Source organism: Geospiza fortis, unplaced genomic scaffold (assembly GCF_000277835.1).
Source record: "Geospiza fortis unplaced genomic scaffold, GeoFor_1.0 scaffold88, whole genome shotgun sequence".
In the NCBI taxonomy this organism is placed as follows: domain Eukaryota; kingdom Metazoa; phylum Chordata; class Aves; order Passeriformes; family Thraupidae; genus Geospiza; species Geospiza fortis.
The window spans coordinates 462121-476263 of record NW_005054434.1 but is presented as its reverse complement, the minus strand read 5'-3'; the positions used below and the strand labels follow the sequence as shown (position 1 = coordinate 476263).

Genomic DNA, 14143 nt, shown 5'->3' with positions numbered 1-14143 from the left:
TTTGCACTCAGACCTTGTAGTTCTCAACCTTACTCTGGCATTCTCAAGCCTCTTTTGAGTACATACTCCCTTTCTGCTTTTACAAATTACTCCCACTTCCCACACTGTTGACACATATGTTCATTAACATATAGAATATGAATATATATATATGAACATATAGATCTCTCTATATGCTTGTGGTTTTGGACTGCATGATTTTCCTGTGTATCTCATGTTAGTGCTGCACACTGCTAAGAGAGCAAAAATGGGTCATTCTCTCCATCAGTAGTAAGAAGAGCATTCATGAATGTTTAAAAATGACAGGTTACAGTTGCTAAAGGTCATGCTTTATAATGCATTTTCACTCCAGATGGTTCTCTTTCCACTATATACCCATGGGTTACAAATACATGGAAAAACATTGCTGTAATTCTTTTTAGGCTAACGGTTCAGACTTTCAGAAATTCAGCTGGACCCATGGGAAGAGTATTTTTAATACCTTGCATAGAGAAAAATTTTTGAAACCTATTTATAACTATTTATAATGAAAAGAAACAGTTTTCAAACTCACTTTAAAAGGGTACATTTAAAAATAGAGTGGAGCTTTATTCCTGGTCTTTTCTTTTTCAGTGAAATAATAAAACTTACAGTAATGGCATTTGTCTTGGAGAGAAATACCTCAAGACTACTGCCAGATTGCTCAGTATCTGAATAATTTCTGGATAAAAAGGAAACACATTGTGCACATCTAACCACAATCTGCAAGCCATTTATACTTCTTAATGTGATAACATTTTCATTAAAAGAGACAGGATGTGCACACATCAGAAATTGGCTTTAATTTGTCTGAATACATTTTTTTAAGAGTGTGATGGTTTCCCATTGATCTCACTTCCTACCAAGATGTAATTAAAACATAAATGAGGAAATCAGAATAAACTTGGAAGCAGTTGAACAGCAAGGCAGTTTGAGAGCAGCAAAGTTGAAGTCTCAAATAAAAACTATATATTTATGAGTGTATTTTTAGTATGCATAGATGAAGAATTTCAAAGCAAATTACAGAGTTAGATACGTGTTCCATCTAAAATTAATACACAAGTATTCAGGTGCAGGCTGCATTTCATAAGCTTCCTTTCAAAGGAATCCAGGGGAAATATACCAAGAACTTGTGAAGAGCAGAGTTGTATAAAGCAAGTAGACAGCTAAGGTAAAAGTAAAGCTGGTGAAGGAGCTGTTCCACCTTTTTCAGACACAAAATGGACTCCAGCTATAATGAGGAACAGTTTATCACATGAACATTTTTAGGAAGAATGCACTCTAATTAATTTGAAACTTTTATCTTTCTGATTTTTCAATCCACTCATTGGGCCTTTACTAAGTTCTAACGACTGAGAAACTAATGGACTTGATGAGCTATAGCTCAGCAATTACCTTCTTATAGCTCAGTAATTACCTTCCACCATGGAAAATACTTGCTAAAGACTACATTCCCAACTGGAACAAATGCATTAAAAGATCACTTGTGCAGTTGGTAATTTTTGGACAATTACAGAAAAGGCCTAATGTCAAAAACATTCAGCCCCACAGAAGTCAAGATTCCAGGACATTTAAACCCTTCTGATGAATTGCTTTAGGCTTATTTAATTTTTTTTTATACTGCCAGTAAATAGTGAAGGACTTCCTCCATCCCTCTAATAAACATGGAGACTTGTGGACAGAGAAATGACAATTCAGAAGAATAAGAGGGGACACAATCATGGAAAACATTACTGGAAAATCTTACTTCAGCTCTCTTCAGCATCTCCCACTTATTAAGTATCTTCATGGCAAAAACTTTATCTGCATTTTTCAGTTTTACTACTGCAACCTGGAAAAAAGAAATGAAAGACAAATAAGTTACAACAAGAAAATACATATTGTCTTCATTTTTATGTAACTTTGCAGTTTTGGAGGTTTTTTCAAGTATTCTGGATACATTTTTACTATGCACAAAATACCACACCATCAAAACAGAAACACCTCAATAATACAGGAAAATTCCAAGTTTATTGTAAGCTTTCCTTATGTATCACACTTTCCCTAGGTATAATTTTTTTCTTAGTGACTGTCAATGAAAACTGGCATTTCTCAGCATCACACTTCTTGCTGTATCATACTGACATGAAGCTCTCTGGGTCTATGCTTTATATTCCTGGACTTCAGGGCTACACACTTATTTAAACTTTAGAGCCCTCAACGAAAAGGTAACAGCACAGCAGCTTCTAAATCAAGATAAACAATGTGGGTTTGCTTTTAAAAGCAAATAAAACTGTAGATTTGCCATAAAGCAACTTCCACTCTCGTTTCAAATCATGCACTAGATTTTCTTCAAAGATAGTATGACTTCACATTTTTCCACCTGAAGTTCAATGAGCTCCTTATAATATCTGTTGTAAGCAAGAGGGAAACAGTAAAATGCACATTTTCTAGAGAAGTAAAACTTAACAAAACAAGCCAGCCCAGCTGCCTCTCCTCTCCCCATAGCTTCTGAAACATTAGATGCCATAGGCCTCTGTAATAATAAATTAATGAAGTTCACTGACAACATCCTTTTCTGAGAATATTAGTTTTGTTTAGCTATAATATAAGCTAACATAGAATATTTTTAGGAAAGAGGGAAGGGAGAAGTTTACACAAACTTGTTTTCACAGTTCAGGCTTCCCTGGGTATGGAAAGCTCAGTGTCTTAACCAGAATGGGTATAAAAGTGCTACAAACTCAAAGCTGCTGATCCGAACTAGACCAGCATTATCATCCCAACTAAAGAAAAGTTCAACAATCACTACATTCTAACAACCATTCTGCCTCTTCCCTTTCAAAGGAATCTTAAAACTAAAGCAGATATTTCTGTGCGCATCTGATCACAAACCAACGTGCTGTCACACAGATTATCATCATCTTCATCCTGCAGGCCAGTGACAAAAAAAAAAAAAACAAGGTTGAATCCTACATTCCTTTCACCTCTCTCATAATCAGTAAACCAGCAATGTGTGAAGACAGTGATAACAGAAAAGAAAATACAGGATCAGACAGTTTGAAGGAAGTGTCATGCAAACCTCTTTGAACCATCTTCAGATGTGTCATCAGCTGCAACAGCTTCACAAACGAGGCAAAAGCACAGGTTGAAGGATTGCAATGCTCTGATGTCTAAACCAATGTGTATCTCACAGCGTGGCTCTTGCCTAGCTACAGATTCCCAGACCAAGCAGCTGTCACGTCCCATATGTACATTATCAGCCCTGCTCTTGACACTGCTGCCTTCTGGGGTTGCAGGGGGAGGCAGTGGCAGGGAGATAAAAAGAGGATATAAGACAGGAAGGTATTACATTTATTTGTTTAAACTAGTTTATGGGCTGAAATTTTTAAAGGTTATCTCACATGAGGTTCAAGTTCAGATTTAGAATCCATCAAGGAATTTTCAGATTTGAAAAACAAAATTGGATTATTACTTTAGCCTATAATATAATAACTTTAATTCATAAAGAATGTTTGCTGGGGTGTGCACAGTAACCCAAGACTGAGAATCACAACTTTTTTTTTTTGAGGGAAAGATTAATCTTTTGCAGTGATACATAGCCCAGAGTGTGGATTTGATCTTGATTATCCTTTGGCTATACTATCTAGATCTTAGAGGCTCTGGTAAGCCATTACCTGTATCAATTTCTAATGAGTCATGGCAGGAGGAGAAAGCCTCAAAATTGCACCTTATCAGTATTCAAACTGTATTCTACATGACTGGGATAACAGGGACACCCTTGGTGATGCAGCCTGTGGTTTGAAGCTACAATGTAGTTGTGCCCCAAAGACCTTTAAGTGTTTTGGGACTCTTGCTGGGAAAAATTAACAGGCTGCTGCTACTAAAGCTGAGTAGCTCCTGCTGCCCAGCATGGGAAATAGGTTTTCCCCCACCATTAACCACTGGAGTAGAGGCAGCCAGAGGCATAAGACAATACAAGTATTTCAAGGCCAATTTCAGCATTTCATTTCTTGCCTGTAGCATGCGCAGTGCAAGGCTGTGTTATTCTGCAAAGGACTTGCTTATTGAAAGACACACAGTAAGACTGCACAGCTGCCTAAATTTCCAATCTCCTATTCAGCAATCACTTGGACACAAGTGCAGGAGCTACAGCACTGTCTTTGGTGAAGATCTGGTACACAAGCCTTCTGTGGCATGAACAAGGGCTTGGTACCTTCTGCAAATGTGTAACAGCATTGAAGAGTGACTAAAGAACAAAAATAGACTCGTGTTTACCAGCTGTGTTTACAATCAGTCTGAAGCTTTTAGTCTGTGAAAGGCATTAATGTTATTCCATATCAATAACCACATACAAAAGATCACAGACATCATCATCATCTTTCTGCAATCACAGCATGTTTTTGGGGGTGTCTCAGTGCTTCATGAAAGTAAATTCCAAAATGCTTATTCCAAGACTGTGAAAGTAAAATATGATGCTTCAGCACTGAGGGGACTGATGCAGTTTCTAATTGTAACAAAAAAAATTCTGAATCATGATTACAAATCTAGGCAGTGTTTACATATACACAGAGTATTTACTACCTACACAAAGGCACAAATACAGACAGAGTTTTGTTTTGATCTTTTCCCTTCCCTAGTGAAGCTGTCAAGACTGAAGAAAGAGTAATCACTCCTAGTGATCCTGAAGTGTCTTGCTGCTGGAACTTCTTAAAATTAGACTTTTTAAAGGTTGGTATTTTTTTTTTATTTTATTTCCCTGTGAGCAGCCAAAAACAAAAAGACTGGTATGTGCTGATGTAAACATCTTGGGTTTAGCCAGATATGAAGTTTTTTTCCTCATCTTCCAACCATTTTCCATATTTCCCACAAACAGCAGTCTAGTTTGGCATGCTGTCAGACACCTTCTGCCCCAAGCTTGGCTATTTGTCTCTGTGATATTTGTCTGCACTTTGCTTAAAAAGCAACAGCCTTTTACAGAAAAAAAAATAGAATAGAAGCTATTAAAGTAGAAAGAGAAAGAAAAACAATAAAAGTAGAAAAGAAGATTCAGCATTGGTTTTCTTGTCCAGCAAGAACAAGCAGACAAGAATGTTACTGTTCATAACTGTATGACAAAAATTAGAGGTAACTAGCTCATTCTCAAGCCATAAAACTCATCATCTTCAAAATATCAACAACATAACAACCTAATATTTGCTAGCATAAGCATGCACTGATTTTTTTTTCAAAGCTATAAGAGAATCAACTGAAAATTCTGGTATTAGATAGAACTTCGACTAAACTGCACTTCTATACTGCTGAGGGACACCACTAAGAGCTGTTGCCCAGTTGCTTCACCTTTCCTAGCAGCATTTTTCAGCTCCCAAGTTTAAAGTCTTTTTGTTTTGAGTTCGGTTTTTCAAACCCTGCTGCTCAAAGCCAGCACAATGAATTGCTTGAAGCCCACATTATTAATTTTACCATGATAATCCTGCTCCTCCCCCAAGCAAAACATCTGTGTTTTCTAAAGACAGCACTCTTACATATAATTGTAAATAAGTAAATGCATGCATGCAGAGGGAAGGGGCATGTGAATAATTTGACAAAAAGGAAGCCTTTTCAGAAGGCAGAAAAAAGGGTAAGGTGAAAAACAAAAACTAGGAACAATGAACTCTTACAGTTATAAGCAATAACTAGTTTAAACTACTTTTTGTCTGCATTAAACTTGTAAAACCAAAAAGGGAAATATTTCTTGACTATGCAAATTGAAGAAATTGAGTAGCGTAAAATCAAAATAAGAACAAGTCTGAGACTGTGCCAAAGAAAACTTGCACTAACTTTGTAGTCTACAGAATTTCAGAATTATGTTGATTCAGGAGACAAAAATTACCCCTCCCAGTAACCTAGAGCAACCTTGGTCTCATTTATAGTTTGCTGGAAAGAAAATACATTCTTTCAGATTTCTTAATCTGTCTCAGAAAATACAAGTATTGTGCAATTTAATATTAATATAGTTTTTTGTGTTTTAAGTAGCAGTATAATTTGGTGGTTCGTTTTTCAATTTTCCTCAGATATTTACTGGTTATTTTACAGAAAAATTAGCAATTTCATACAGAACTTCTTTTCTTAGACAAATGCCTGTGTAGAACTTGTCTTTGCTATGCCAGCAAGACACAATATCCTTCCAAATATTTATTAAGAACATAAAAACCCAAACATCTTCACTGAAAGAGCTTCATTTTTCCCCTTACTGAAGATTTTGACAATTAATAGAGTCATGTTATCTTCCTCAGATAAGGAATTAGAAAGAAACACTGTTCCTAGAAGAGAAGAACTAACCAATCACACAGCTTGTCCCCAGAAGGAGACAGGGAAAGTTACATTCTCACTGTTCATGGGATGATTCACCACAAAGAACTTCCTGAGAAAGAGCCACAGTTTCTCTGCGGTTCGGCTGCTGAGGAGCTTGGTGCTGATTTAGCAGACAAAAATGACTTATCTTAAAAACACAATATAAGGCAGGTTTCATGCATGATCCTCCTGACAAGAAGGCACCAACATCAGCGATTTTTCTTATATTTAACACAATCTGTAACTCAGCTGCAACTCCTATGGTAGCACAGACCGAGGCTAATCTTTTAAGCAGAAGTGTTTACATCAAAATGGAGATTGCAACATTCTCTGTGGCAGAGGTTTAGACTAAAGATAAATCATCCATGAGTAACTTCAGCCATCAGTCTCCTTCATAAAGAAGCTTTACTCCAGATGGACAAAAACCAAGAGTGATAAAGCAGCTAAATAAATACTACCTTTTTTGTTATTTTTACAGCTGCCCAATGATTACATCTGCACATAGGGATCAGAGTATGTAGTGCAACACACTATAGTAAAAATTCCTCTTCCTAACATACTACCTACAGGAGTCTGCTCTTCCATAATCACAGACTAGCAAAGACTGATTTTCACTCAAGATGCAAACATGTAAGTGAACCTGAGAACAACTCTTCTCTGTCACATGCCAGAGCCTCCAGAAATCCTCTGCTGTCACAGAGAACTTCCATTTCCAAAGGCAATCAACACTTTGATCAGTAAATCTTATTCTTTGGGTTTAAGTTCATGTGCATTTTCAGGCAGTATGGAGTACCTCCTGCAGAGGCTTTCCACACTACCCACATCTGCAGTATATTTAGCCATGAAAAACTCAAGGCACTGCTGTACATTAGATTGCTCTTGCTACAGTGTACTGCATGAAAAACAAAGTTCATGCACCCAAAAGAATTAAGAAAAATGGGGTAGAAAGCTAGCATTTTAAAGTTTCCTCGACCTGGTGATCAACAGACTTGTCTGGGAAAGCTTAATCAGAAGCAGCAAAGAATTGTATGGTTTGACAGCAGTAGGTGACAACTGAAAAGGAAAACAACATCTGCTGAAGTCTTTAAAAGAAATACAGGAAAAATATTCAAAAGTTCATTAAAATAGGAAACTCAATTACAGGAAAAAAGAGATTTCTCTACATTGTTGGAATGTCAGCGTCAATATTTGACTATTTAAGCTGCTGAAAACTACTTTCAGACTGTATATGTATCAGGAAAATTAGCAATTATTCGACTTCTAAACCATCAGTTACACACTGATATCCACCTCCTGACTGGAAAGAATAAGTCAAGCAAATTACATATCCTCAGATTCCTGAAAAATGGTCTCTTGATCCATGTGAGCCTGCCTGCTCTCAAAACTCACAAGACTTAAAAAGAGTTGTCAAAGAATGTATAATACAAAATGTACATGCATCAAACATTAGGTGGGCCTATAATATCCATTATGGCTAAAGAATGTAAAAACCTGAATATCAGTGTATTGTTATGAACTGTCTCTTCTCCTCAGCGCTGCAGGTCTGCAAGAGAATTATCCAAACCCTTCCACCTCCTTCTCACACATACCTCCCCAAAGGCTCCTCGACCAATCACCTTCAGAATCTCAAAATCTTCTTTATGTAGTCGCATCTGTTTCACTTTAGATGTAAAAGGTTTGGCTGAAACAGAGGAAAAAAAAAAAAGAGAATCATTAAAAAAACCCCAAAAAACAACCCACACAAAAATCAAAGAACAAGGTAACAGTAACACAAAATAGATGCAATCAGAGGCCTAAAACCAAGGGATTCTTTTGCTTATATACCTGTTTATCCTAAAGGATATAATGAAGTTTAAAGCTAGAAATAATGAAGTAAGAACTAAGTCAAAACTGCTGTGAGAAAAAGGTTTACAAAGTAAGCTTGCTTTTTGCCTTCTTTTAATTTAAAAAAATGGAGTCAAGCTGACTGTATTTTTCCACAGACATCCACTGCATCTGCGCTATATAATTCTGGTTGCAAAAGCAAAGTCTAATATAATGAGTTCACTTTGGACAATATTAATTTTTTTGCCAATCAGCCACACAATACTGTATTCAATGTGAAATTAAAATGGTGGTAAATGGTAACTGGAAGGGCAATATTGGCCTACACAATGTGTTATGGAATGTTTCTTGAAAAATACTTCTTCAAGGGAACACTTAATAGTCAATTCTTGGTTTTGGAAGGAAGAACAGTTGCACTCAAGACATCATTAACACATTCAGTGAAAAAACTGAGTGCATTTTCAAGTTAAGCTTCATTTCCTTCTCCTTTTCCCCCTCTTTTAAGATATATTTGAAAGCAGTAAGCAAAATAATGTACTGTATTCCAGACAGGTAAAACCCCAGCACTGTTTGCAGTAAAACAGTCTCAGGAGTACTATTCCTCTCTTTTAGCCCCATTTAGCAATACAATTAACCAGCCCTGGTTCATTAATACATCTCTGCATGCATGCAAAACAAGTTACTGATAACTCTACATCAAAACATACATAGCACAACCCTTGGTAAAAAAAAAAAAACTTAAAAATTAAAGCTGTAAGTAATTTAGCAGGAAAAGGATTTCTTTCTAAAATTATTGTTGTAAAGGCACATTCAATGCTTTACACAAATAAAATCCTATTACTAAACCAAACTTCAGTAAATATGGTTCATACAAGAAGGTTGTATAATCAGAATTGGGATGGGTCTCCAAAACACAAATCCAATTTCTGGCTCAAAAGCAGACTAGCTCAATGATCCCAAACAAGCAACTTGAGATACTTCACCCAATTTCTACATCTATGAAAAGGGAATGTTATTTTTGTAACAGACAAGGCACTGACAATCACACTGCTGAATCACAAAACCCCAAAAAGGCACATTGTAAAGTCACCATTTTACAAGGCCCATAAAACCTTATTAGCTTATGCTTTCAGAGTACAGAGGCCTATCTCTGTCCATTTCTCTCTCGACAGGGGCTGATGGAATCAGAGCAGCTTTATTTGCAGGGAAGAGTTGTGACAGGCATCGTATTGCAGAACAATTTGTTCACAATAACATTTCTAAACAGAAATGGGGAACTGTTTTCAAAAGCTCCAGAAGCAAATGACCCTAAGTAAGAACCAAGTTAAATAGATCTGGACACATGTAAGGAACTAAATTTGGGTTCTCCTAGAATTCAGAATTTTCTCTTTCTAATGTTATTAAATAATCCTGCTAAAACCCCATAATTCAATTTAGAACTTTAATATTAATCATGCAGCCCTTCAAGGCACTACAGCACCCTTTGTCCAGAACCATACTACCTTCTGTTCAGCCAAAGCAACCCTATAAACTGAATCAAGACACAAGCTACCTGTAGTTTTGATACCTAAAACCCCCCACAAAACATTTTCATCCTAGTCAAAGTAGCTTTCTAAACCACATCTGTAGAATAATGACACAAAAATGCAGCACATGTTTACAGCACAGCTCGACTAACTTTCATGGTACAATAGATGAAACCTTTTAAAAATCTCAGTGGTTCCAAAGTCTGAACCTGGTCTCTTTTTTCTGAAATTTCTCAGATACCAGGAATCAATTCTCTCCCAGGAATTACATCTGTTCCAACTAGAGGAACATCAGCTTATGATTAAAAAAACCCAGTAGGTCCAAATAGTAAAGATGCAGCCATATAACACTGAGATTTTCACTGCAGTGCTACTTCTGCTTTACATTTATAATAACTTTATTCACAATATTGAATTATAAAATTAAAATATAGGTTTAATATTACATTTTAAATACTGCTAAAATGCAATTTCAACAGAAGTATATCACTCAAGTTCACAGAGATTCCCCAAACTTTCAAGAATCTTTTATTCCTTAAAAGAAAGGTCTTGCAGTAGAAAAAGTGATAAGAAAATGTACTGCCTTACTTGGACAGCCTGAGCTGTGCTACACTAAGTGACTGAATACAAATATTAATACTACTGACTAATACTACTGAACAAATTAAAACAAGCCATTAGAGCCTTTTAACTTGAAAAACAACTGACTGAAAACAAACATGTCGTTTTCAACTGCAACATTTTTTGACCATTATAGGCCTGGCTAGAGTACAAGGCAAAATTTCTTGCTAACAAGCAACAGCATAGTTGTTTAAACCACAAAGCTCTTCTTCACTTTATATTGCAAGGAAAGGCCTGTCATTCTTTAATTATTACATTCTGAAATCTTCCAGGGTTCCCATAGGGATTCTGGAAAAATAAACATCACTATAACTACTTCAGTCAAATAACGACGACAAAAATAGGTTTGGAGTAGGTTAAATGATTTGTGGTATCAGCATTAGTGGAAAAGTTTGTAAAACCTCCCTCCTCTGTAACTTTTTTATCACCTCTAGCAGAGATGTCAATGTAGAGCCAAGCAGCTCTTGGAAGAAAAGTTAGAGCCCCAGGAAAAAAAAAAGAAAGGAAAAGGGGAAAGTGAAAAAAAGAAAAAAGAATTGCCCCAGGAATGTGCTCCAAATAGCATGTTCCAAAAAAGGTCAATTTGCTTTATCATCAACGTTGTTTGTCTACTGTGCAAACATCTGCTGCTCTTGTGGCAAGAGCAATGTTAAGTATAGAAAACTTGGCCTGGCCTGGGGTCTTGGAAGGCTCTCTGCAGACAGCATTTCATCCACACAGCTTTCCAGACTAGGAGGTTAACAGGCAGACCTTTGGCAAGCAGTCTGCACTGTCCTACAGGCCTTATAGAGAGAGCAAATGGTCAGGCCAGGGAATGCTTCTCCAAACAGTGAGCTCCAAGGGGTCCCTGAAAAGCAGATTTGCAGGACACAGCCCTCATTTACACCCCCATCTCCCTAAAGAGAATCAGCACAAAATTAACACAAAACAACACCCTCTTTTTTCCACAGGAGCTATGGTTTCTTTCATGGCTGATATGAGAGTGACACACTTTCTTTGCAGATTTTTTAGAGGCAGTATGGGCATTTCCTTTGGTGCTTCATTCAGCCTACAGAAATACACAGGGGCATAGATGATTTTTTCCACACACACATCCCTTTTCAAAGTTGCTAGCCATGTGTGATACAGATTAGGGAGCAGCAGTTTGCTGTGCCAAAGAGAACTCTTCCTCCTCCAAACGAGGGTAAGCGTGGGCAGCCTGGCCACTGCCTCCTCCTGCTGGTTTTCAACTCACAAGAGCTGGAAGTTCATTATATAAAACTTTCCAGCACGTTCTCTATGGCCACACATTGACAAGTCATACACAATGTTCATGGAGGAGGCTGCTGTGAAAAATACTCTATGCTATCAATCTCTGTGAAGGAGATGGAGAGATAAGAATTGACCTATAAAATCTGTTCTGTGAAAACACTTGGCCACTCCACCTGGCCAGTGCTTCCCATCTCACCCTGCCTGGGAAAACTGTGCCACCACCCTCTTGGCAAGATTCCTTGCACTTATTCAATCAATTACACATGGCAAGGAAAAACAATCTCCCAATTCACCCTCAGGGCAACCAATGTACTGCTGCAGGAAGCTAAGCTGCATTTTCAAACAAGGTGAACCTGCCATGACTATTTTTTCAATTTATTTATGTTTCTATGAGTCTTTCCCCACGTTTCATGCTCTAGCCATTCATTCCATTTATGCCTACAATCCATGGAAAAAAAATAAAATTCAGTAAAAGGAGAACACTAAAAGTGATAGAATTTTAATTTTTTTCTGGTTGAAATTTAACCAGACCTCCATCAGAAGTAACATGTTAAACACATAGAAAAACACTCAGGAGGAGTCTAGTTGCCAAGTCAGGCATGTAGAGGAACATATGTTCTACCCTCTGGCCCTGGACAGGCATGATTTTATTATAATTACAACAAGCATCCAGCAGAAGAGAGGCAAAACAATGAGCTCTGCAGTAGTGACACTGAGCTTCAACAGTCTGTTTATCATATTTACAGTGGGGAAGAGGTTATTAGCATTACTTACAGTCTATTTAATAATAAGGGGGTTATGTTTTAAACTCTTGGAGATAAAAGTCCACATCGTCCAAAGAGCTGACACAGGGATGGCAGTGATACAGTTGATAGCCCAATGCAGTTTAGTATTAGGATTATAAAAAATGACATCAAAATAGTAAAACAGCTGTTTTTGGATGTTTTATTAGCAAAGTTAGTCTCATGCTCCTGCCTTGCTCACTCTCCCTCCAGCTCCAAGTTTCTGCCTGCAGAGCCTGGGCAGGGCTAGCCCTGGAATTCAGATTTTCCCAGGCTAACCTGCTGGGGGTTCCTGCTTCTCCCTCACCTGCCAGTGCCCCTTCCCCTCCCCAGCACAGCACTGAAGGGAACCAGGGGTGCTGCAGGCATGGGTTGAAATTGACCTCAAGTGAGACGAAGATCATGTTGATTGTTAAAGAAAGTGCAGCAGACCAGGAACAGCAATTGGGAATGTGCCTCCACAACCCATTTAAATAGAAACATAACAAGACAGTGTTCATGAATTCCTCTCAGAGTCTCACTGATGCTGCACTTACATTTGGATAAACAAGCTGGCTAACTCTGCTAAGACTGAAGACTGTACCCTTGACTGACAGGTTGCAGTAAGATACCCTTATCTTACTTCCCAAATTACAAAACATGCTTCCTTAGCAATCAGGCATTCCACAGCAAACCCAGCCTTCTGCCCACTGCACGACTCAATGTAAAATGCCATGTCAAGCCAAAGCCATAAAAATTAAAAACTCTATCCACCAGAATTGTCAACAACAGTGAAAGTTCATTCTGAAGGAAATAGATTGGGAAAGAAAACAACCACCACGGGAAACTAGTCACTTGTCATTTCAAGACAGAAGCCCCTTTGCTTCACTAGCTAAAAGTATTTATCAAAATACATACAGAGCTTCCCCATGCAAATGAGAAAAACACATAGTCTAAAAGATTGTCATTTAACTCAATACCAGAAAGCTCTCTAATTCTTCTTAGTGCTGTCTTTGGTGAAAAGAAAATAAACTCAACCACCCCAACAAGAAACCCCACCACAAACCCAAAGCAAAATAATATATTGACAGCTGTGTTTTTTCAAAGTGTCCTGCAGTTTTGAAATTTTGGCTAAAATCCTGAAAGGAACTTCACAAGTATTTCTACTTTACAGGCTTGATCCAAACCTAAAATATTTATTTTCCACTGGCTTCTATCAGCTGAGATTATGAAATGTGTAAATAGCATTTTTGAGTTAAGACAGACCATAGCCGGAGCTTTCAAAAAACTCCAGAAAGGAGGTGTGAGAGAAAACCACTCCCAAAAAAACCAGTCTTTCTCCAAACAAAGGGGAAGTAATTGACAATCAGCAAGGCAGAGCTGCTTAAAGCATAATTTGAGAGGAGATGGAAAAGAAATCTTTCCTTTCCACCCACCTAAGGTTGGCAGAATAGCCAAGAAGGCTTTTGCAGTTTCTGCCAACTCTCAGGAGGAAATCGGGGTGAAACACTGCAGTCAACAGCGATAGCAGCTGACCCACAGAACATTAGTCAAGACAATGTAAAAAATAAAAGCCACAAATACCCTTCTCGGTTTTAACAGTTAAGATTCAGTTTTTCACTCCCTCAGAACATTTTTGACATGTTTTCCCTGATGAACAGTTAAGTGCCAGCATCTCGAAGTACAAGTTAAGAATCTGGCATTTTCCAGGAATGAGAAGCATGTCCACAAATTCCTGTACTATGGTATAGACAGACACAATATTCTGGATCCTACTGTGTTTGCATCAAGGTCAAGTAGAGACCATCCAGCCAACTTTGGCTACAGCTACCA

General features: G+C 37.7%; 1 protein-coding gene across 4 annotated transcripts in view; it reads right to left on the bottom strand.

The window, feature by feature from the left end:
- Positions 1-14143, bottom strand: part of CDC42BPA (CDC42 binding protein kinase alpha) — a 179124-nt gene that overhangs the window by 113549 nt on the left and 51432 nt on the right. For all 4 annotated transcript variants that reach the window (XM_031061941.1, XM_031061938.1, XM_031061939.1 and 1 more), the window contains exons 2-3: positions 7917-8008; positions 1766-1849 (exon numbers count right to left, since the gene is read on the bottom strand). In XM_031061941.1, the coding sequence (XP_030917801.1) occupies positions 1766-1849; positions 7917-8008 (176 nt within the window). The remainder of the gene's footprint in view (positions 1-1765; positions 1850-7916; positions 8009-14143) is intronic.